This window comes from Carcharodon carcharias, chromosome 5, assembly GCF_017639515.1.
Source record: "Carcharodon carcharias isolate sCarCar2 chromosome 5, sCarCar2.pri, whole genome shotgun sequence".
In the NCBI taxonomy this organism is placed as follows: domain Eukaryota; kingdom Metazoa; phylum Chordata; class Chondrichthyes; order Lamniformes; family Lamnidae; genus Carcharodon; species Carcharodon carcharias.
The window spans coordinates 16647974-16673999 of record NC_054471.1 but is presented as its reverse complement, the minus strand read 5'-3'; the positions used below and the strand labels follow the sequence as shown (position 1 = coordinate 16673999).

At 46.8% G+C, this 26026-nt stretch overlaps 1 protein-coding gene across 1 annotated transcript in view; it reads right to left on the bottom strand.

The window, feature by feature from the left end:
* The window catches only part of LOC121278115 (dynein heavy chain 8, axonemal-like), a 1831678-nt gene that overhangs the window by 587360 nt on the left and 1218292 nt on the right, over positions 1-26026 (bottom strand). The window contains exons 57-59 of the mRNA XM_041188200.1: positions 23518-23640; positions 20027-20240; positions 12007-12116 (exon numbers count right to left, since the gene is read on the bottom strand). Coding sequence (XP_041044134.1) covers positions 12007-12116; positions 20027-20240; positions 23518-23640 — 447 coding nt within the window. The remainder of the gene's footprint in view (positions 1-12006; positions 12117-20026; positions 20241-23517; positions 23641-26026) is intronic.

Below are 26026 nucleotides of genomic sequence, written 5' to 3'. Positions count from 1 at the left end.
GGCAGAGAAATTCCCCTCCTCAGGCAGACACTTTCCCCTCTACCAGCAGACAGTGTCCCCTTGCCAGGCAGACACTTTCCCCTCTCCCGTCAGACAAATTCTCCTCATCAGGCATATACTTTCCCCTCATCTGGAAGGCACTTTCCCCTCTCCCGGCAGACACTTTCCCCTCTCCCGGCAGCCAGTGTCCCCTTGCCAGGCAGACACTTCCCCCCTCCTGTCAGACAAATTCTCCTCACCAGGCATACACTTTCCCCACGCCCAGCAGACACTTTCCCCTTTCCGGCAGACACTTTCCCCTCTCCCCGCACACACTTTCCCTTCTCCCGGCAGACACGTTCCCCTCGCCCAACAGACACTCAGACACTAACCACTCTCCCTGCAGACACCTTCCCCTCACCCAGCTGACAATTTCCTCTCTACCAGCGGACACTTTCCTCTCTCCCAGCAGACACATTCCCCTTACCTAGTTGAAACTTTCCGCTCGTACTGCAGACACTTTCCCCTCGAACAGCAGACACTTTCCCCTCTCCCGGCAGACATTTTCCCCTCTCCCCGCACACACTTTCCCTTCTCCCGGCAGACACGTTCCCCTTGCCCAACAGACACTCAGACACTAACCACTCTCCCTGCAGACACCTTCCCCTCACCCAGCAGACACTTTCCCCTCTCCCGGCAGACGCTTTCCCCTCTCCCAGCAGACACTTTCCCGTTTCCTGGCAGACACTTTCCGCTCGCCTGGCAGACACTTGCCCCTCTCCCCACAGGCACTTTCCCCTCACCCAGCTGACCCTTTCACCTCGCCAGGGAGACAATTTCACATCGCCCAGCAGACACATTCCCCTCTCCCAGCAGACACATTCCCCTCTCCCAGCAGACACTTTCCCCTCTCCGGACAGACACTTTTCTCTATTCCGGCAGACACTTTCCCCTCTCCCGGCAGACACTTTGCCCAGCAGACACTTTCCCCTCACACGTCTGTCACCCTATCCCTTAGCGGCAGACCCTTTCCCCTCATCTGGGAGACACATTCCCCTCGCTCGGCAGGCACTTTCCCCAAGCCAGACCTACTCTTTCCCATCTACCAGCAGACACTTTCCCCCAACCCAGCAGACACTTTCCCCTCACCAAGCTGAAACTTTCCACTCGCCATCAGACAATTTCCCCTAGCCAGGCTGACACATACCCCTCTCCTAGGAGACACTTTCCCCTCACCCGGCTGACACATCCCTCACCTGGCAGATACTTTCTTCTCGCCTGGCAGACACTTTCCCATTGCCAGGGAGACATTTTCCTCTCACACACCCAGCAGACACTTTCCCCTCACCCAGCAGACACTTTCCCCAAGCCCAGCAGACACTTTCCCCTCTCCTGATAGACAATTTCCCCTCACCCAGCCGACAATTTCCCCTCACCCGGCAGACACTTTCCTCTCTCCCGGCAGACACTTTCCCCTTGCCCAGCTGACACTTTCCCCAAGCCCAGCAGACACTTTCCCCTCTCCCGGTAGACAATTTCCCCTCACCCAGCCGACAATTTCCCCTCACCCGGCAGACACTTTCCTCTCTCCCGGCAGACACTTTCCTCTCTCCGGGCAAACACTTTCCCCTTGCCCAGCTGACACTTTCCCCTTGCCCAGCAGACACTTTCCCTTTGCAATGCAGACACTTTCCCCTTGCCCAACAGACACTTCGCCCTCTCCCAGCAGACACTTTCCCCTCGCCTGATTGACACCTTCCGCACAACCTGCCGACACTTTCCCCTTTTCAGGCAAACATTTTCCCCTCTCCCAGCAGACACTTACCACTCGCCCAGCAGACTCTTTCCCCACGCCCAGCAGACACATTCCCCTTGCCAGGCAGACACTTTCCCCTCTCTCGGCAGACAACTTCCCCTCACCCAGCCGACAATTTCCCCTCTTCCAGCGGACACTTTCCGCTCGTCCTGTAGACACTTTCCCCTCGAACAGCAAATATTTTCCCCGCTCCCGGCAGACACTTTCCCCTCTCCCAGGTGACACTTTCCCGTTTCCCGGCAGACACTTTCCGCTCGCCTGGCAGACACTTTCCCCTCTCCCCACAGGCACTTTCCCCTCACCCAGCTGACCCTTTCACCTCGCCAGGAAGAATTTCACATCGCCCAGAAGACACTTTCCCTTGTCCCAGCAGACACATTCCCCTCTCCCAGGAGACATTTTCCCCTCACCCGGCTGACACATATCCCTCACCTGGCAGATACTTTCTTCTCGCCTGGCAGACACATTCCCATTGCCAGGGAGACAATTTCCCACCACCAGGCAGACATTTTCCTCTCACACACCCAGCAGACACTTTCCCCTCTCCGGGAAAACACTTTCCCCTATCCCAGAGACACTTTGCCCGCTCCCAGCAGACACCTTCCCCTCACCCAGCCGACAATTTCCCCTCTCCCGACAGACACTTCCCCTCAGCCAGCAGACACTTTCCCCTCAGCCAGCTGACACTTTCCACTCGCCTTCAAACAATTTCCCCTCACCAGGATGACACTTTCCCCTCTCCTAGCAAACACTTTCCCCTCACCCGACTGTCACTTATCCCTCGCCAGGCAGACAATTTCCCCTCATCTGGCAGACACTTTTCCCACTGCAGGCAGACATTTCCCCCTTGCCAGGCAGACACATTCCCCTCGCCCAGCAGACACTTTCCCCTTGCCAGGCAGACACTTTCCCTTCTCCCAGCAGACAGTTTCTTCTCGCCAGGGAGACAATTTCCCCTCGACTGGCAGACATTTTCCACTCTCCAGGCAGACACTATCCCCTCGCCTGGCAAACGCTATTCCCTCGACTGGCTGACACTATCCCCTCACACGGCAGGCACTTTCCCTTCACCAGGCAGACAATTTCCCCTCGTTAGGCAGACAATTTCCCCTCACCAAGCAGACAGTTTCCCCTCGCCAGGCAGACACTGTCTCATCTCCCGGCAGGCACTTTCATCTCTCCCAGCACACAATTTCCCCTCTCCCAGCCGACACTTTCCCCTCTCCTGGCAGACAGTGTCCCCTCATCAGGCAGACACTTTCCCCTCTCCCGACTGATACTTTCTCCTTGCCAGGCAGAGATTTTTCCCTCGTCTGGCAGCACTCTCCCCTCTGCCGGCGGACAATTTCAGCTCTCCTGGCAGACACTTTCTCCTCACCAGGTAGACACTATTCCCTCATCTGGCAGGCACATTACCCTCGCCCGGCCAATGCATTCCCCCCTCCAGGCAGACACTTTCCCCTCTCCCGGCAGACAGTGTCCCCTCACCTGGCAGACACTTACCCCTCTCCCGTCTGACACTTTCTCCTCACCAGGCAGACACTATTCCCTCTCCCTTCAGAGACTTTCTTCTCGATACGCAGACACTATTCCCTCACCTGGCAGACACTTTCCCCTCACCTGGCAGACAATTTCCCCTCGCCCAGCAGACACTTTCCCCTCACCCGGCAGACACTTTCCCCTCGCCCGGCAGACACTTTCCCCTCGCCCAGCAGACACTTTGCCTGGCAGACACTTTCCCCTCATTCGACTGTCACTTATCCCTCACCAGGCTGACACTTTCCCCTCACCCAGCTCACAATTTCCACTCGCCGTCAAACAATTTCCCCTCACCAGGATGACACTTTCCCCTCACCTGACTGTCACTTATCCCTCACCCGGCAGACACATTCCCCTCACCTGGCAGACACATTCCCCTCACCTGGCAGACACTTTCCTCTTGCCAGGCAGACACATTCCCCTTGCCAGGCAGACACATTCCCCTTGCTAGGCAGACACTTTCCCTTCGCCTAGCAGTCACTTTCCCTTTGCCAGGCAGACACATTCCCCTCGCCCGGCAGACACTTTACACTTGCCAGGCGCACACTTTACCTTCTCCCAGCAGACACTTTCTTCTCGCCAGGGAGACAATTTCCCCTCGACTGGCAGACATTTTCCACTCTCTGGGCAGACACTATCACCTTGCCTGGCAAAAGCTATTCGCTCGTCGGGCTGACACTTTCCCCTCACACGGCAAGCACTTTCGCCTCAACAGACAGACACTTTCCCCTCGTCAGGCAGACAATTTCCCCTCACCAAGCAGACACTTTCCCCTCTCCAGGCAGACAATTTCCCCTCACCAAGCAGACACTTCCCCTCGCCAGGCAGACAAAGTCTACTCTTCTGGCAGACACTTTCCACTCACTTGGCAGCCGCTTTCCCCTCTCCCAGCAGACACTTTTCCCTCTCCCGGTAGACGCATTCCCCTCTCCCGGCAGACAATTTCCACTCGCCATGCAGACACTGTCCCCTCGCCTGGTAGACACTTTTCCCTCTCCTGTCAGACACTTTCTCCTCAACAGGCAGGCACTCATCACTCATCTGGCAGGCACATTCCCCTCTCCTGGCAGACAATTTCCCCTCTCCCGTCAGACACTCTCTCCTCGACAGGCAAGCACTCTTCACTCATCTGGCAGGCACATTCCACTCTCCCGGCAGACAATTTCCCCTCTCGGATCAGACTTTCCCCTCACCTGGCAGACACATTCCCCTCATTTGGCAGACACATTCCCCTCACCTGGCAGACACTTTCCCCTTGCCAGGCAGACACATTCCCCTTGCCAGGCAGACACTTTCCCTTCGCCTAGCAATCACTTTCCCTTTGCCAGGCAGACACATTCCCCTCGCCCGGCAGACACTTTACACTTGCCAGGCGCACATTTTACCTTCTCCCAGCAGACACTTTCTTCTCGCCAGGGAGACAATTTCCCCTCGACTGGCAGACATTTTCCACTCTCTGGGCAGACACTATCACCTTGCCTGGCAAAAGCTATTCCCTCGTCGGGCTGACACTTTCCCCTCACACGGCAAGCACTTTCGCCTCAACAGACAGACACTTTCCTCTCGTCAGGCAGACAATTTCCCCTCACCAAGCAGACACTTTCCCCTCACCAGGCAAACAATTTCCCCTCACCAAGCAGACACTTCCCCTCGCCACGCAGACAAATCACCTTTTCTGGCAGACACTTTCCACTCACCTGGCAGCCGCTTTCCCCTCTCCCAGCAGACACTTTTCCCTCTCCCGGTAGATGCATTCCCCTCTCCCGGCAGACAATTTCCACTCGCCAGGCAGACACTGTCCCCTCGCCTGGTAGACACTTTTCCCTCTCCTGTCAGATACTTTCTCCTCAACAAGCAGGCACTCATCACTCATCTAGCAGGCACATTCCCCTCTCCTGGCAGACAATTTCCCCTCTCCCGTCAGACACTTTCTCCTCGACAGGCAGGCACTCTTCACTCATCTGGCAGGCACATTCCACTCTCCCGGCAGACAATTTCCCCTCTCGGATCAGACTTTCCCCTCGCCTGGCAGACACTTTCCCCTCTCCCAGCAGACACTTTCCCCTCTCCCAGCAGACACTTTCCCCTCTCCCAGCAGACACTTTCCCCTCTCCCAGCAGACACTTTCCCCTTGCCCAGCAGACACTTTCTTCTCGCCAAGGAGACAATTTCCCCTCGACTGGCAGACATTTTCCACTCTCTGGGCAGACACTATCACCTTGCCTGGCAAACGCTATTCCCTCGTCTGGCTGACACTTTCCCCTCATATGGCAAGCACTTTCCCCTCACCAGGCAGACACTTTCCCCTCACCAAGCAGACACTTTCCCCTCGCCAGGTAGTCACTTCCCACTTGCCCAGCTGGCATATTCCACTCGCTCAGCAGACACTTTCCCATCTCACGAGGGAGGCACTTTCCCCTCTCCCATGAGACACTTTCTCCTCGCCAGGCAGAGACTTTTCTCTCGCTAGGCAGACTATTTCCCCTCGCCTAGAGGACACTTTCCCCTCACCCGACAGACACATTCCCCTCACTCGACTGTCACTTATCCCTCACCCAGCAGACACTTTCTCCTCACCCGGCAGACAATTTCCCCTCTCCCGGCAGACACTTTCTCCTCGCCCAGCAGATACTTTCCTCTCACCAGGCAGACGCTTTCCCCTCACCCAGCCGACACTTTCCCTTCTCCTGGGCAGACACTTTCTCCTCGCCCAGCAGATACTTTCCACTCGCCCAGCAGACACTTTCCCCTCTCCCAGCTGACACTTTCCCCTCGCCCAGCAGACACTTTGCCCTCTCCCGGCAGACACTTTCCCCTCCCCCAGCTGACACTTTCCCCTTGCTCGGCAGACAACGTCCCCTCACCCAGCAGACACTTTCCTTGTCCCAGCAGACAATTTCCCCTCTCCCGGCAGACACTTTCCCCTCTCCCAGCAGACACTTTGCCCAGCAGACACTTTCCCCTCGCCCGACTGTCGTTTATCCCTCACCCAGCTGACACTTTCCCCTCTGTAGGCAGACAATTTCCCCTCACCAGGCTGACACTTTCCCCTCGCCCAGCAGACACTTTCCCCTCACCCGGCTGTCATTTATCCCTCACCCAGCTGACACCTTCCCCTCTGTAGGCAGACAATTTCCTCTCGCCCAGCAGACATTTTCCCCTCACCCGGCAGACACTTTCTTCTCACCAGGGAGAGAATTTGCCCTCACCAGGTTAACACTTTCCCTTCGCCCAGCAGACACTTTCCCCTCACCCGGCAGACACTTTCCCCTTGCCTGGCAGACACTTTCCCCTCGCCCAGCAGACACTTTCCTCTCGCCCAGCAGACACTTTCCCCTCGCCTAGCAGACACTTTCCCCTCTGCAGGCAGACAATTTCCCCTTGCCATGCAGACACTTTCCCCTCTCCTGGCAGACACATTCCCCCTGCGAGGCAGACACTTTCCCTCTCCCAGCAGACACTTTCCCCTTGCCATGCAGACACTTTCCCCTCTCCCGGCAGACACTTTCTTCTCACCAGGGAGACAATTTCCCCTCGACTGGCAGACACTTTCCACTCTCCGGGCAGACAGTATTCCGTCGCCTGGCAAACAGTATTCCCTCATCTGGCTTGACACTTTCCCCTCGCCCAGCAGACACTTTCCCCTCACTCACTGGACAGTTTCCCCTTGCTCGGTAGGCACTTTCCGCTTGCCCAGCAGACACTTTCCTCCCACCTCGCAGGCACTGTCCCCTCACCTGGCAAACACTTGTTCCTTGTGGGCAGACATTTTCCAGTTAAAAGCAAAATAGTGCGGATGCTGGACATCTAGAACAAAAACAAAAATATCTGGAAAAACTCAGCAGGTCTGACAGCATCTGCGGAGAGGGATTCAGTTGATGTTTTGAGACCGTATGATCCTTCATCAGAACTAAACAATATAGAAACAGGATGAAATATAAGCTGGTAGAGGGGGGTGAGAGGGACCGGTAGAGCTTGAAAGGGGGCCAGTGATAGGTGGAGGCCAAGAAGAAACTGCCAAAGATGTCATAGACAAAAGGACAAAGGAGTGTTGACCATAGTGATATTATCTAAAAGATGTGCTAATGGGGACATTAAGGGTAACAAGCAGGACAAGCTAGTGGCAGATGGCCTGATAGGGGGTGGGGTGGGGGGAACGTAGCGAAATGGGCTAAAAGGTAGAGATGAAACAATAGATCAAAATACATTTAAAAATAGGTGCAAAAAGAAAAATATATTTGTTAAAAAATTATAAATTATTGGAAAAAGGGTGATCGGAAAGGGGTTGGGGATGGAGGAGAGAGTTCATGATCTGAAATTGTTGAACTCAATATTTAGTCCGGAAGACTGTAAAGTGCCTAGTCAGAAGATGAGGTGCTGTTCCTCCAGTTTCCATTGAGCTTCACTGGAACATTACAGCAGGCCAAGGACGAACATGTGGGCATGAGAGCAGGTTGGTGTGTTGAAATGGCAAGGGACATGGAGATCTGGATCATACTTGCGGACAGACTGAAGGTGCTCCGCAAAGTGGTCACCCAGTCTGCATTTGGTCTCTCCAATGTAGAGGAGATGACATTGGGAGCAGCGAATGCAGTAAATTGAGGGAAGTGCAAGTGAAGCGCTGCTTCACTTGAAAGGAGCATTTGGGCCCTTGGACGGTGAGGAGCTGGGGAAGTAAAGAGGGAGGGATTGCACCTTCTGCGGTTGCATGGGAAGATGCCATGGGAGGGGGTTGAGATGTAGGGGGTGATGGAGGAGTGGACCAGGGTGTCCCGGAGGGAACGATCCCTGTGGAAAGTCGCCATGTTGGGTGAAGGGAAGATGTGTTTGGTGGTGGCATCATGCTGGATTTGGCGGAAATGGCGGAGTATGATCCTTTGAATGCGGAGGCTGATGGGGTGATAAGTGAGGACAAGGGGCACCCTATCGTGGTTCTGGGAGGGAGAGGAAGCTGTGAGGGCGGATGCACGGGAAATGGGCCGGACACAGTTGAGGGTATCAACCACCGTGGGTGGAAAACCTCGGTTAAGGAAGAAGGAAGACATGTCAGAGAAACTATTTTGGAAAGTGGCATCATCAGAACAGATGCAATGGAGGTGAAGGTACAGAGAGAATTTCAGAATTTCTGATAGAACTGAGACATTTTCCAATGCCTGGCAGCCACTTTCCTACTATCTGCAGCCACTGTGACTCTTCTGGTCACCTTAAACAACCTCACCACTAAGCTCGCGCCATATTTTCAGGCCTCAGGCTGAAGAAATCTGCTCCTACAATCAGGCACTGGTTCTCTCCCACATTTGCTGCTGATTGGCTCCCTAATTGCAACAGCAAACTCTGGGGAGAAGTGGCCTGTGATTGGAAGAGTCGTTCTTTGAAGCGATGCCTGGCAGTCCGGGTGATAGCCGATGGAGCACGTGTTGGACAAGCTTGATCTAGAAAGGCCAGCGCAGCAGACACATGGGAACACCACCACCTGGAAGTTCCCCTCACCATCCTGACTTGGAAATACATTTCCGTTCTTCACTGTTGCTGGTTCAAAGTCCTGGAACTCCCTTCCTAATAGCTCTGAGTGTGTACCTACACCACTTGTCTGCAGCAGTTCAAGAAGGCAGCTCACCAGCACCATCTCAATGGCGAGTCAGGATGGGCAAGAAATTCTGGCCTAGCCAGCAACACCCACATCCCATGAATGAATAAAACAACATGGAGTATGAAAGCAAGGAACCTATGATAAACCTTTATGTAACACTGGTTTGACTTCAACTGGAGCATTTTATCAAATCCTGGATACTACACTTCTGTGGGGATGTGAAAGCATCGAAAAAGAAAAGATTTACAAGAAATGTTCGAGGTATGATGGACTTCAGTTTCATGGATAGGTTGGAGAAGCTGGAGAAGAGAATATTAAGAGGAGATTTGATAGAAGTGTTCAATATCTTGAGGGGCCTGAACAGAGTAGATAGGGAGAAAGTTTTCCCACTGGTGGAAGTGTTGAATACCAGAAAACATCAGTTTAAGGTGAATAGTGAAAGAGGCAAAGATGACATAAGGAAAATCATTATTGCACAGTAAGTGGCTAGGATATAGAATTCACTGCCTGAGTGTTCGGTGGAGGCAGATTCAATTGAGGCTTTCAAAAGAGAATTATGTAGTTTATATGGGTTTCAGCAAAGCCTTTGACAAGGTCCCACATGGGAGACTTATAAAGAAGGCAAATGCACATGGGATACAGGGTAATTTGATAAGGTGGATTCAAAGTTGGCTTGGTTGTAAGAGACAGAGGATGATGACAGAAGGATGCTTTAGTGACTGGAAGCCTGTGTTCAATGGCATACCACAGGGATCTGTGCTGGGTCCCCTATTATTCGTCATTTTTGTAAATGACATAGATGATGTTTTTGTTTTTTGTTTTTTGTTTTTACCGCAGTTTTTTGTTTTTATCTAGATGACTATGTGGATGGTAGGATTAGTAAGTTTGCAGATGACACAAAGATTGGCCGGGTGATTAACGGTGAGGTTTGTGTCTTGGGTTACAGGAAAATATAGATGAGATGGTCAAATGGGCAGATGAGTGGCAGATGGAATTTAACCCTGAAAAGTGTGAGGTGATATATTTTGAACGGAGTAATTTGACAAGGAAATATTCAATGAATGGCATGACACTAGGAAGTTCTGAGGAACAAAGGGACCTTGGCATGCGAGTCCATAGATCTCTGAAGGCGGAGGGGCATGTTAGTGGGGTTGTGAAAAAGGCATATAGGACACTTGCCTTTATCGATCGAGGCATAGATTACAAAAGTAGGGAGGTCATGTTGGAGTTGTATAGAACCTTAGTGAGGCCACAACTGGAGTAATGTGTGCAGTTCTGGTCGCCACATTATAGGAAGGATGTGATTGCACTGGAGGGGGTGCAGAGGAGATTCACCAGGATCTTGCCTGGGATGAAACATTTAAGTTATGAAGAGAGGTTGGATAGACTTGCGTTGTTTTCGTTAGAGCAGAGAAGACTGAGGAGCGACCTAATCGAGGTGTAAAAGATTATGAGGTGCATGGACACGGTAGATAGGGAGCAGCTGTTCCCCTTAGTTGAAGGGTCATTCATGAGGGGACATAATTACAAAATGAGGGACAGGAAGTTTAGGGGGGATGTGAGAAAAAGTTTTTTTTACCTGGATGGTGGTGACGGTCTGGAATGTGCTGCCTGGAAGGGTGGTGGAGGCAGGTTGCCTCACATCCTTTAAAATGTACCTGGATGAGCACTTGGCACGTCATAACATTCAAAGCAATAAACCAAGTGCTGGTAAATGGGGTTAGATAGTTAGGTCGGGTGTTTCTCATGTGTCGGTGCTGACCTGATGGGCCGAAGGGCCTCTTCTGCACCGTGTGATTCTGTGATTCTGTGAATTGAATAATTATCTGAAGAGAAAAGAAATCAGGACTATAGGGGAAAAGGCAGGCGTGTTGAACTAGCTGACTTGCTCTTGTCGAGAGCTGGCATGGGCATAACGGACTAAATGGCATCCTGCTGCCTCTGAACATTCTATGATTCTATTACAGCCAGGATGAACCGCCAGTTAAGAGTGGTGCGGATTAACTTTAAGTGGTGCTGGTCTTCCATGAACTTGGATCCCTGCTGAAGATTATAGCCATTCACTAGTTCCTTTGGCACTGGGCAGAGCACTATTATGTAAATTAACATGTAGCATTAAGTTTGCATGCTGCCTACATCATAAGGAATGGGCCGGGGTTAACTGTACATCATAATGCCCACACCCACTTATCGCACCTTATCTGAAGTTCCCTCTAATGTGTTTACTGCCTGTCCTCTGATCCTATGATTATGGAAATACAGAACTTACCACAGAAATAGACAATTCAGTTGAATTTGTCTTTGCCAGCCTTCATGCTCTGTACAAGCCCCCTACCATCTGTGTTCCTCTACCCTCTAGCAAGATAACCTTCCATTCCCTTCACCCTCATGTACTGATCATGAACTCGCTGCAGAATTCCCAGTTTCGGACCTGCTCTTGTAGCTGCACTATTTATTCTCTTCCTCTATAGTTAGACATTTGTCATGAATCATGTGTACTGTGTTCTCTGTCCAAAGGCATGTCCTTGGCTCATTATCTGCTGATGCTTCATCCTGAACTGTTTTCTTGGCAGTTTTAATCAGTGGTGGTTTGCTATTGCCTTCCACTCACAGGAGCTGGTCTCAAGTCTACCTCAGCTGGAATGGGAATTGACTCTGTGCTGTTGGTGTTGTTATTCCAGCCATCTAGCCAACTGAACTAACCAGATCCCCATATAGTTTGGCATTTGTTCCCTTATCTATTCCAGTTTTTTTTATGTTAAAAAGGTAAGTTGACATTGTTTATTCTCTAAGATAAAAGCAAAAAACTGCGGATGCAGGAAATCCAAAACAAAAATAAAAATACCTGGAAAAACTCAGCAGGTCTGGCAGCATCTGCGGAGAGGAACACAGTTAATGTTTCGAGTCTGTATGACTCTTCAACAGTTTACTTCGTTCTTCAGATGCTGCCAGACCTGCTGAGTTTTTCCAGGTATTTTTATTTTTGTTCTGTTTATTCTCTTGTCTGATACATTTTATAATTTCATCTTCATGACATCCTCAGCACTTTTTATGAAAAAAGTGTTTACAACAGTATCAGTACCTTTGTCCACTGCCAGAGGATTCTGCTGGTGATTACAAGCTTTGTTATCATGTCACTGATTGCAGGCAGGAAATTCCTAGAAGATTGAAAGTATCCATTTCCAATAATTCCTGGCCAAAAGAGAGAAAAAAAATCCCAGTCTTGTTATTTTCATGAATAATTAGGTTTGACAATACGCAACCATGAACTTTGATTTTCTTCTTTAAATCAATAGAACAATGCTGTACTCTGAGAAACTCAGGTAATCCAGGAAAGTGGAAAATGACTACAACAAGGCTCAACATAATCCAACTTTTTTAAGGGAAAATACATTCTTTTGTATTTTATTCTCACTATGGAATAGGAGATTCTCCAGCAGGAAGTTCCATCAGAAGAAATGAGTGGAAGTCAGACTACCCTAAATCTCCCATTTGCTTTCTGAGCGATGATAAATAGAATTTTCTGCTGTTCACAACATATTCATGAGATTGCAATTCAAATTACTGCTTGTCGCACTAACTTTCCTTGCTGTATTGCAGCCATCGCTATTAATTTCTTACAAACATTAGCACTCCCTTACTTTGCCATGCCTTGGTAACCTTTCTTAAAAACATGCTGTTTTCCCAGGTGAAGTCAACAATTATGAAAAATACTAAAAAGGACAGGGGTAGACAAATTGCTCCATCAGCCTGTCCCATTCTAAGGTACAATCTTTTTTTTATTCTTTTACAGGACATGGGTGTTGCTAGAAGGCCATCATTTTTATTGCCCATCCTTAATTATCCTTCAGAAAATGGTGGTGAGTTGCCTTCTTGAACAACTGCAGTCCATGTGGTGTAGGTACACCCATAGTGCTGTTTCAGAGGGAGTTCCAAGATTTTGGCAGAGCGACAGTGAAGGGATGGCTTATGGTTCTATTCAGAATGGTATGTAGGTTGGAGGGGAACTTGCAGATGGTGGTGTTCCCATGCATCTGCTGTCATTGTCTATCTAGATGATAGCGGTCATGGGTTTGGAAGGTACTGTCTAAGGAGTCTTGTTGAGTTCCTGCACTGTATCTTGTAGATGGCACACACTACTGCCACTGTGTGTCAGTGGTGGAGGGATTGGATGTTGGAGGTGGTGGATGGGGTGCTAATCAACCGGGCTGCTTTGTCCTGGACGATGTCAAGCTTCTTGAGTGTTGTTGGAGCTGCATTCATCCATGCAAGTGGAGAGATTTCCATCACACTCCTAACTCGTGACTTGTAGATAGTGGGCAGGCTTTGGGGAGTCAGGGGGTGAGTTACTCGCCACAGGACTCCTAGCCTCTGACCTGCTCTTGCAGCCACAGTATTTATATAGCTAGTCCAGTTCAGTTCCTGGTCAATGGTAACCCCCAGGATGTTGATAGTGATGGTAATGCCATTGAATGTCAAGGGGTGGTGGTTAGCGTAGTATTTGTGGCTTTCAGGATTTTTTTTTCTTTATTCATCTATGGGATGTGGGTTTGGCTGGCTGGGCCAGCGTTTATTGCTCATCCCTAGTTGCCGTTGAGATGGTGATGGTGAGCTGCCTTCTTGAACCGCTGCAGTCCGTGTGGTGTAGGTACACCCACAGTGCTGTTAGGAAGGGAGTTCTGGGATTGTGATAGCACAGCAGTTGGTAAAGGCCAATATTTAAAATCCCGGAGGGAAACTTAAAACAACTGTCATAACTTATATTTTCAATTGGTATGTTTGAGATGCAACTCTGAATTCAGAAATGAACTCACCAAGCCTCCAGAGATTTTTATAATCAAACTAAATAAAATATTTATTAATTTACAACACATACACATGTCTACAAATTAGTACTATCATAACTTTTTAACAAATTCCCAAATTAATATCCACTAAAGCAAGAACAACCCATAGGTTTTAAGTAGCCACTAGACACCAAAATAAGGTTCCTTTCAATTTGTTTCTTCACAGACACAGTGGTAGGCTTACAGCTGCTTAGATCTTACATGCCCCTGCCCTGCACACACAAACTCCTGTCAGGTTATACCTAGCCTTTCTCTTTGAATGTAAATTCTCATTGAATCACCAAGGCATTTGAACTCCACCTCTTCTAACAATAAAACTCTATTCAGAGTACCAATTTTATTTGTAATATAAACATTGCTTGGTGTCTTATAGCTAAGTGCAAGATTTCACTCCTACTCTTTGAATGCTCTATTCAATAAAATGCAAAAGTACCTTACCGTTTACATCTCAAAACTAATATACATCAAAGCACCCAGGCTTGCTGGATTTAATCCAATTAACACATACACATACAGACTAAAGCTCTATTTTAAAAAAAATAACTTTCAATAACATTACATGCATTAATATCTCTTCCTGACAAGGATTTTGACCTAGCAACAGTGAAGGAACGATAATATATTTCCAAGTCAGAACGGTAAGTTACTTGAAGGGGAATTTCTAGGTGGTAGTGTTCCAATCTATCTATTGCCTTGTCCTTCTAGATGATAGTGGTCGTAGGTTTGGAAGGTGCTGCCTAAAGAGCTTTGATGAAATCCTGCAGTGCATCTTGTAGATGGTACACACTGCTGCTAATGTGCATCGGTGGTGCAGAGAGTGAATGTTTGTGGAAGGGGTGTCAATCAAGTAGGATGCTTTGTCCTGGATGATCTCAAGCTTCTTGAGTATTGTTGGAGCTGCACTCATCCAGGCAAGCGGGGAGCATTCCATCACACTCCTGACTTGTGCCTTGTGGCTGGTGGGCAGGCTTTAGGGAGTCAGGAAGTGAGTTACTCGTCACAGGATTCCTAGCCTCTGACCTGCTCTTGTAAGCACAGTATTTATATGGCTAATCCAGTTAAGTTTCTGGTCAATGGTAAACCCCAGGGTGTTGATAGTGGGTGATCCATTGAATGTCAAACAGCAATTGTTAGATTCTCTCTTGTTGGAGATGGTCATTGTCTGGTGCTTGTGTGGTGCAGGTACTACTTGCCACTTGTCGGCCCAAGTCTGGATATTGCCCAGGTCTTGCTACATTTGAATATGGACTGATTCGGTATCTGAGGAGATGTGAATGGTGCTGAACATTGTGCAATCATCACTGAGCATCCCCACTTCTGACCTTATGACGAAGGAAAGATCATTGATGAAACCGTTGAAGATGGTTGGACCTAGACTCTACATTGAGGAATTCCTGCAGTGATGCCTTGGAGCTGAGATGACTGACCTCCAACAAATACAACCATCTTTCTTTGTGCTAGGGATGGCTCCAACCAGTGGAGAGTTTTCCCCCTGATTCCCATTGACTCCAGTTTTGCTAGGGCACATTGATGCCACACTCTGTCAAATGAGGCCTTGATGCCAAGGGCAGTCACTCTCACTTCACCTCGGGAGTTGAGCTCTTTTGTCCATGTTTGAACCAAAGCTGTAATGAGGTCAAGAGCTGAGTAGCCTTGGCAGAACGTAAACTGGACGTCAGTGACCAGGTAATTGCCAAACAAGTGCCACTTGATAGTACTATTGATGACTGCTTCCATTACTTCACTGATGATCGAGAGTAGACTGATGAGGCCATAACTGGCCGGGTTGGATTTGTCCTTCTTTTTGTGTACAGGACATACCTGGCCAACTTTCCACATAGCCGGGGAAATGCCAGTGTTCTAACTGTCCAGGAACAGCTTGGCTAGGGACACGGCAAGTTCTGGAACACAAGTCTTCCGTAGTATTGTCGGAATGTTGTCAGGGACCATTACTTTTGTACTATCCAGTGTCTTCAGCTATTTCTTGATACCACCTGGAGTGAATCGAATTGGCTGAAGACTGGCATCTATGTTGTTGGGGACCTCCGGAGGAGGCCAAGATAGATCATCCACTAGGCACTTCTGGCTGAAGATTGTAGCAAATGCTTCAGCCTTATCTTTTGCACTGATGTGCTGGGCTCCTCCAACATTGAGGATGGGGATATTTGTGGAGCCTCCTCCTCCAGTGGGTTGTTTAATTGTCCACCACCATTCACAACTGAATATGGCAGGACTGCAGAGCTTAGTGGTTGGTTGTGGAATCAATTAGCTCTGTCTACCATTTGCTGCTTTTACTAATTGGCACTCTTGTGGTGTGCAAGATGATGCCACTTGATGACGATTATCAGCTGAAGTATACTTCAATTTCAAAAAAGGATTGGAAATAGTACTTGTGATGTAAAACACCGAATGGGATGTGTAGGCTATACAAGGTGCCAAGAATGGCACTGCTTTGCAGTTGGGGTGGGAACGGACAGCCAGGTGTGGCGCAAAAAGCTGTAAAGCGGGAGACATTCCCCGCTAACCAAAAATTTAAAATAAATACAAGAAACAGCTCAGCAGTAAATCTTAAAATGAATTATTACTGATGTGGAAGCAATCATACTCCTAAAATTTACCGTTTTAAAGAGGTGGAGTGCTATTTTTGCCATAAAAGATGGCACATACTGAAGCATTATAGAGCAAGATTGAGACAGACTCCTAGGCAGCAAACTAAGTTAATCAAAGTAGATAATACGGAAGAATCAGAAACCACCAATTCTGGTATTTACTCCCTATTTAATGTAAAAGTAGGAAAGACAGAGCCAATCACTGTTGCTCTGCAGGTAAATGGAAAACTTTTAATGATGGAAGTGGACACTGGTGATTCAACTACTGTAGTGGGAGAGCACACCTTCAAATATTTAAACAAGGGTACTCAACAATTGAATTTGGAGCAGATCCAAGTGAAGGGTATTACCACTTTACCTATTTATTATAAGCACCAAACAGCACAACTCCCAGTGATGGTAGTAGAAGGCAAAAGACCAAGCCTTTTAGGTCGTGATTGGTTGAAAGAAAGTAAACTAAGTCAGTCTGAAATTTTCCAGCTACAAGTAGGAGGACTGCCAGAGCTGCTAAAGAAATTTGATAAGGTTTTTCGAGACAAACTGGGGAGCATCAAAGGCCTACAGGCTAAGATCTACGTTGACTCAGAAGCAACTCCTTATTTCTTTAAAGCAAGGCCGGTGCCATATGATCTGAGAGAGAAGGTTGGCATCAAATTGAATCGTTCAGAGAGGAGGTTCAGTGGGTGATACAGCTGGTTCAATTCTCAGAGTGGGCAACCCCTATAGTCCTTGTCATAAAACCGGATCAGACCATCCGGATCTGTGGGGATTATAAGCTAACAGTAAACAAAGCTGCCAAGTTGGATACATGTCTTTCCCCAAGATTGAGAACCTCTATGCTAAATTAGCAGGAGGAACAATTTATATTAAACTAGATATGAGTCAAGCGTATCTGGTGATACCTCCAGAGAGTTTGTGACCATAAGAACCCACAAAGGGTTACATCAATACACATTTCTGCCCTTCAGTGTTTCTTCAGCCTGTATAATTTTCCAGAGGACAATGGAGAATTTGTTACACATTCTACTTCCCTTAAGTCATGATCTACCTGGACGACATCCTAACAATGGAGTTCACGGAAGCTGAACACTTGGCTAATTTGGAAGAAGTCTTGAAACAATATTTGGTGGAAGGGATAAACTTAAAAAAAATTCACCTTTCAGGCAAGCAAAGCCGTTTACTTGGGCCACCAGGTGGATGCACAAGGGTTACATCCAGAAGAAGAAAAAGTTAAAGCTATTAAAGAGGTGCACTCATCTAAAAATGTCTCTGAACGCAAGTCATTCTTAGGTAAGGTTAATTATATGGTTCATTCCTACCCAACTTATCAATGGTCCTAGCCCCTCTACACTCATTTATTTTTATTCATTCATGGGATGTGGACTTAACTGGCTGGGCCTGCACTTATTGCCCATCCCTAATTGTCCTTGAGAAGGTGGTGATGAGCTGCCTTCTTGAACCGCTACAGTTCATGTGGCGTAGATACACCCACAGTGCTGTTAGGGAGGGAGTTCCAGGATTTTGACCCAGTGACAGTGAAGGGACTGCGATATATTTCCAAGTCAGGATGTTGAGTGACATGGAGGGAAACTTGCAGTTGGTGGCGTTCCCATCTATCTGCTGCCCTTGTCCTTCTAGGTGGTAGTGGTTGTGGGTTTGGAAGGTGCTGTCTAAGGAGCCTTGGTGAATTCCTGCAGTGCACCTGGTAGATGATACACACTGCTGTTACTGTGCGTCGGTGCAGCCAATGTTGAGAACTTCCAGGGCCACTTCCTTTACATACCACTGTGCTGCCACCTTTCCTGCTGGTCAGACAAGGCATCCCCAGATATAACGATGGAGGAGTCTGGGACTGGCTGTCAGGCTGTTCTTTGGGATAGCTCTCCCAAGCTTTACATAAGTTGCCGGTTGTTAGTGAAGAGGTCTTTGCAAGATCAATAGAGCAGGGTGTGCCTTTGTCATTTCCGATGCCTAGGTCTATGCCATGTGGTCTATCCAGTTTTATTCTTATTTGACTTGTCTCTAACTATTTGATGCAACTGACTTGCATGGTCATTTAAGAGGGCATTTAAGAGTCAGCCACATTGCTGTGGGTCTGGAGTCAAGGACAAGACTGGATAAGAATGGCACATTTCCTCCCCAGACAGGCATTAAGCCATGCTGTAAATCAGCTGAAATGTTAACCAGAGTTTCATGAGTGATTTCATGATCATTATAAATGAGGCTAGCATTTTATTCCAAATTGATTCATTAATTGAATTTAAATTCCCCCGACTGCCGTGGTGGGGCTTGAACTCATGGCCAGAATATGACGCGCGTCGGGGGGTGCACGCCAGACCCAACCGAGCATAAAATGTTGGTCGAGTGTCCTGACGTCATTGCGCATTCACACGATATTTTGGTCGGTGGGTGCACGCGGGAGTCGGCAGCGCGCCCGCTGGCAATTAAGAGGCCTTTTAAGGCCATTAAAGTTATAACTGAAATAAATTTTTCACTGCCCACCCAACCTTGCAGTTGGAAGGCAAGCAAAAAGGCCAAGTAGCCTTTGCATTTTTAGCAAACTTTATCCACGGGTGGGATGAGGTTTCCAACAGCAAAGAAAAATTAAATAAAAATGTAAATATTTTATTAAGAACATGTCCCTGCTCATGTAACAGAGTCACATGAAGGGATATATTTTTTAAACAATTTAAAATTCTTTATTTTTATTTCTTCATCTCCCTAGGGCAGCTCTGTGCCTCAGGGAGCTTTTCCAGCACATACCCGTGTGCATGCGCGAACTTGTACGCTTGCCCTCCTCTCCTGCAGCATGTGTTTCACACTGAGTGGGCCTTAATTGGCCTGCCAGCATGAAATCGCAGTCCAGCCCCATTTGAGGGTGGCAGTTGGCTTCCCGGCCACTCCCGCCTGACCCCGCCGAGCCCACAGGATGAGGGAAAAATCTTGGCCCATGCCTTTGATGTATTGTCCAGGCTTCTGGATTACTTGTCCATAAACATTACCACTATGTTACCATCCAGCCTTCCATGTCTGACACCAGTGTTGCATTGAATATAGTGTCTCAGCTGAATACAAATCTGGAATGTGATTTTATTTTTCATAAATATTCATCTTTAAAAGAAGATTCCACTTTCTGAATGCAATCTTTCCAGTAAGGACTGTTCCATTTCAACGAGAAGGCTATACCAATCATAAGTGCAGTATCATCAGTTACTTAACTCTTTTGTGCCTAAACAGTTGACTTAATTGTTTATTTGCACAAATTGAATGCATTAATATTCAAACCAAAAACAATTTTGTAACAGAGAGAAAATGGGTGGCAAGCAAATGTTAAATTTAACTGCAAACTCAATGCAACTAGGAATTAATAAATCCTTACCTTGGACATTAAGTTCAATATCAACTGTAATTTTTAGTTAAAGTAACAAGTAATAAAATGTAGTATGAATATAATTAATGGGATTGCCAACACATTATTTAACTGTATTTGTTGAAGTTTTGACCACTTTGCAGATGAAACTTTGTTCGGAATTACAATTAGCACCCCAGAATATTTATAAGACAAGTATGATGTACAGGAAGATAATAGCAGTATTTACTCCTAAACTGGAATATTGGCTAGAAAAAATTGAGAACTGACTCTTACCAAAGATTTTGTCAATTGAAGCATTGGTAGGTAGTGTACAGTTGAAGACTGTGAAATGCCTTTTTAAACGTTGTGGAATATCATTGCGCCCTCCCCCTGGATGGATCATTGCAGCCATTAATTGTACATCAACAATTTTGGTAAAGGCTCCTGGTTTATCCAAGTTGTACATTCCATGCATTTCGATCATTTGACGAACTACTTCATTAGTAATCTGCAAGACAGAAATCGAGACAATTGTTATTGCTTAAATTTTAGCTGTTTGCTTAACACAAGATGGGGGAGGTGGTGGCGTAGTGGCATTGTCGCTGGACTAGTAATCCAGACACCCAGGGTAATGCTCTCGGAGCTGGTGAAATTTGAATTCAATAAAAATCTGAAGTCAAAGTTCTAATGGTGACAATGAAACCATTGTTAATTCTTGTAAACACCCATCTGGTTCACTAATGCCCTTTAGGGAAGGAAATCTGTCGTTCTTATCTGGTCTGGCCAACATGTGACTCCACACCCACAGCTATGTGGTTAACTCTTAACTGCCCTCTGAAATGGTTTAGCAAGCCACTCAGTTGTATCACCCACCAAAAAGGAATTGGACCAGACAGACCATCCGGCATCGATCTAGGCACTGAAAATGACAATAGGCGTTGTGGGCCATCAGCAGCAACTGAATTATACTCAAACACAATCTGTAACCTCATGGACCGGCATATCCCTCACTCTACCATTACCACCAAGCCAGGGGATCAGTGCAGATTGCAGGGGCGCGTGCCGGGGCAGTACCATGTATATCTAAAAATGTGGTGCCAACCTGGTGAAGCTACAACTTAGGACTACTTGCATGCCAAACAGCATAAGCAGTAACTGATAGAGCTAAGCGATTCCATGACCAACAGATCAGACCTAAGCTCTGCAGTCCTGCCACATCCAGTCATGAATGGTGGTGGACAATTAAACAATTCACTGGAAGTAACATCTCACTGGAAGAAGAGACTCCACAAATATCCCCATCCTCAATGATGGAGGAGCCCAGCACATCAGCACAATCAATAAGGCTGGAGCATTCATAACAATCTTCAGCCAGAAGTGATTCATCTCGGCCACCTCTGGAGGTCCCAGGAGACTTGTGCTTTAAAATTCACCAAGCCCCTAGCCAAGCTCTTCGAGTACAGCTATAACATTGGCATCTACTCAACAAAATTGCCCAGATATGTACTGTACACAAAAAACAGGACAAATCCAATCCAATGAATTACTGCCCCATCAAGAGTCAAAGGGAATCAGAGGGAAACTTTCTGTTTGTTGAAGTCATACCTAGCACAAAGGAAGTTGGTTGTGGTTGTTGGAGGTCAATCATCTCAGCTGCAGGACATCACTGCAGGAGTTACTCAAGGTAGTGTCCTAGGGCCAACCTTCTTCAACTGCTTCTTCAATGACTTTCCTTCCATTATAAGATCAAAAATGGGGATGTTCGCTGATGATTGCACAATGCTCAGCACCAATCGCAATTCCTCAGATCCTGAAGCAGTCCGTGTCCAAATGCAGCAAGACCTGGACAATATCCAGGCTTGGGCTGACAAATGGCAAGTGACATTTGTGTCACACAAGTGTCAGGCAATGACCATCCCCAACAAAAGATAATCTGTCACCCCTTGACTTTCAATGCCATTGCTATCGCTAAATCCCCCACAATCAACTTCCTGGGGGTTACCATTGACCAGAAAGGAACTGGACTAGCCATATAAATACTGTGGCTACGAGAGCAGGTCAGAGGCTAGGAATCCTGTGGGGTGTAACTCACCTCCTGACTCCACAAAGCCTGTCTGCCATCTACAAGGCACAAGTCAGGAGTGCGATGGAATACTTTCCACTTACCAGGATAAGTGCAGCTCCCACAATGCTCAAGAAGCTTGACACTATCCAGGACAAAGCAGTTGGCTGGATTGACACCCCCTCCACAACATTCTCTCCCTCTACCACTGAAACACAGTTGCAACTGTGTGCACTACCTACAAGATGCACTGTTGGAACTCACCAAGGACTTTTAGACATCTTCCAAACCCATGACCACTACCATTTAGAAGGACAAGTGCAGCAGACACATGGGAACACCAACACCTGGAACTTCCCCTCCAAGCTAGTCACCATCCTGACTTGAAAATATATCGTTGTTCCTTCACTGTTGCTGGGTCATGTCCTGGAACATCCTCTCTAATAGCACTGTAGGTGAATCTATACCACATGAACTCCACTGGTTCAAGAAGGCAGCTCACCACCACCTTCTCAAGCGCAATTAGAGATGAGCAATAAATGCTGGCCTAGCCAGTGATGCCGACATCACACGAATGAACATAAAAAATGACAAACTTGGAGCGGTGAGGCTATTCTGCTCCTCTTAGTTCATGCATTCATAAAAAAATGGTCCCTCTGTCACAGTATACAGAATGATTCCACGGACTCCACGGCCTATTTTGAAGATATACACATTCACTCACTACAACCAAAACTCATCAAAGTGCCACAACGTTATCTTAGCCAGGCTTTTCCTGCAGCCGCTGAGATGTAGCATCCTGCAGCTGAGCCCTCATGGACGCTAGCATCAGAAGTCACTACCCAAGAGAATTTGAAAGGTCCCTACATTAGAAACAGCAACCTTCCATCAGCTTTTCTGAAACCACTGGGCGAGGACCCCAGAAAAATAGTCAGGATAGTAAACTTCGAAAGCTCTATGAGAAATGAATTAATTTTTCATTCAGTGATCACCTTTGTCACATTTGGCACCTTTTATGCTCTGTGACTGAAAGCAGAATCTGAGTTTGAATTTTCAGCATGTAATTGATATTTGAAGATCGCAGTAGTCTGTCATAGTGTGAAGGACTTGTGGCTGCTGTCTGGATACCTTGCGCAAACTTACAACATCTTGTTTCTATGATCAGACACTAGCTGGATATTAACAGAGTGATAGGCTTTTTATATATGAAAGTTACTGACTTGTGTTCTAGTAGCCTGGTGACAGTACATGTCTGGTCAATGACCTCCTGGATGTGAGGAAAGCCAACTATGCACATCCCTGAGTCTTTCATTTTAACTATGAGGTCAATGGAGAAGGAGATTAATGCTCAGCCCGAGCAAACAGAATGTTGATCATTTTAATGCACCTGTGCACTGCAAACTGAATGCAACCAGCATTCTATATAGCAGTGTATAAGGAACCAGTGACAAAAAGGTCAAGGTCTTTCACAGCCACTGGCAAAGCATGAAACCCTGATCCAACAGGCGGCTATTTCGTGCTTCATGAAAAAAAACATCTGGATGGCATCACCAAGAACAAATACAACAGAGCCACAGAAACTCTAATATATGCAAATATCACCAAGGTTGGAAGTTTACTTAAGGTCAGTAAAACATCTCTGTGACAGATGGAAGTCCATGCCCAGCTGAGATAAGGCCAATGGATAAATCTAGGCTGAAGTATTAAAGTTAAAGTATTTTACCTGATCTCCCCACTCATTGATAACTGGCATGTTGATATCGTCAACAAATATTGTCATTTTCCGTCCACTTGGAGGTCCATATGTACTCCCTACACGTTTTTCTACGTAGCTTTCAACAGTTCTCTGAAATGATAACATATATATTTAAATTAAGAAATTGCTCTGCTATATTATTACATTACAGTTATCTGGGAGTGTTGCTTTGAATTTGTGTCTGCTTTACAATCCTGATAAAATATCAAATTATGAATAACTTGAAAGTGCTATCTCATAGTACATTGTGTGCACTCTAACTGGATATGTCTTGCCATTCCTTAGGTTGGTACTGTGCAGTGTCCTGTGGTTCCCTGTGCAGCACTGTTATGGAGGTGTTGACACCTTTGGGATTAAGTTCAGAGGTCCTTCTCTGGGAAACTAGGGATGAGCAGTGAATGTAAGATTGTCAGTGTTGCCAGTATTCCAAGGACTAAAGCTATCAGGGCAAGCATATATTTTAAAATCAAAAATAAAAAACTGCGGATGCTGGAAATCCAAAACAAAAACAGAATTACCTGGAGAAACTCAGCAGCTCTGGCAGCATCAGTGCAGAAGAGCAAAGTTGACGTTTCGAGTCCTCATGACCCTTCAACTGTTGAGGGGTCATGAGGACTCGAAACGTCAACATTGCTCTTCTCCACCGATGCTGCCAAACCTGCTGAGTTTTTCCAAGCATATGTTTTAATTGATTAATGCTATGTTAAACTATTGCTCTCAACCTTGTTCAGTCAAGTTGAGATAAGAATGTACTGTTAACAACAGCAACTTTTATCTGTAAAGCGCTTTAATGTAAGGAAACATTCCAAGGCGATGCTATGCACAGATATGAGGAGAAAACTGTAGTTAAAGAGAGAAAAGAACTTGAATTTATATAGCAGCTTTCATGACCTTAGAACGTCCCAAAGCACTTTGCAGCCAATGAAGTAGGTTTTGGAGAGTAATCACTATTCCAATGTAGGGAATGCAGAAATTTACACCAGCAAGCTCCCATATTGTGATAATGATCAGAACAATCTTTTTTCAGTTACATTGACTGACGGATAACAATTTGCCAGAACGATTAAAGATTAAATTGTTTTATTGTAGCAGTTGTGAATGATCAGACACTAGCTAGATATTAACAGAGTTGCAGACTTTCTATATATAAACACTGCCGACTAGTGTTCTAGCACCCTGGTGGCAACACATGTGTAGTCAACGGCATCCTGGATATGAGGAAAGCCGACTATGCACATCCCTGAGTTCTTTCATGTTGACTGTGAGGCCAACAGAGAAGGAGATTCTTGTGAAAGTAGGGGTTTCTTTCAATCCACTCCAAAGAGTTCATCCCTGCCTCCTTACAAGCAGCAGCTCTAAGTGCACAACTCCCCTCTTTCATTGACCTCCCCACCCCTGAACTGTAGGAGGAAATTCTCATCAACCTTCTTCTCATGCCATTCACCCATACCACAACTCTCCTCAGGCTCTGCCAGTTAGTCAAAAATCTGAATTTCCATACAAGTGCTTGCTATCCACCTGATTACATTAGTCGCACAGTTTTGACAGAAATATAGCTCATAAATGTTGGTTGTACTTTCCACTAAATGCCCTCCCAAACTGTGTGGTGGCACTGCCAAACCTATATTGCTCCTCCTACTCTTCTGATACCTTCCCTCTTTTGAGCATCTGACATTGTTCCACCTCTTTTGCGTATCATTTTAAATCCATTATTCCTTAACAATTCAAGCAGCACATGTTTCTGATGGAGATAGCATATCCTTCTCATTTTCCTCCTTCACCTTCTGCACCCTTTGTTACACACTCATGCTCCATGATTTCAATCTACACCTCATCCACCTGGTAATCTTTCCTCTCATTTCACTCTGTTGTCCCTCAACCTTTCCCTGGATACACACTTCCCCATCCGTATTCCCCATCCATACCCGTTATTCACTAATATTGGGAAACTGCTTCCAAAGTTGGGAGAGCTTTCTCACAGAATGGTCAAGAAATGCCTTAACTAAAAACAGAAAGTGCTGGAAAAGCTCAGCATGTCTGGCAGCATTTGTGGAGATTGAGCCCTTCCCCTCTCTGACACTGAATGATCTATGCTTAGCAAAGGACTCAGTTTTATCCACTTATTGCCTCAGTGATTGTCAAGCTCAACACAACATTGAGCCCTTCCCCCTTCACCTCTGTGCTCACTTCTGACCATTGGACCTTTTCACCCATGTCCAATATTTTCCCTTCATCTGGACCCCTCCCTCTGGTCCCTTATCCACGCTTGATCCTTTCATTGAGGATTGTCAGTGTGACATAATGCATTTTAATTTCTCTGTTCTTCTCACCCACTCTAACCTTTTTTTATTATTCAACCATGGGATAATAACATTTATTGCCCATGAGAACTTAGTGGCTTACTAGGCTATTGCTATGGGTCTAGAGTCAATGTAAGCCAGACCAGGTAAGGACAACAGACTGCCTTCCCTAAAGG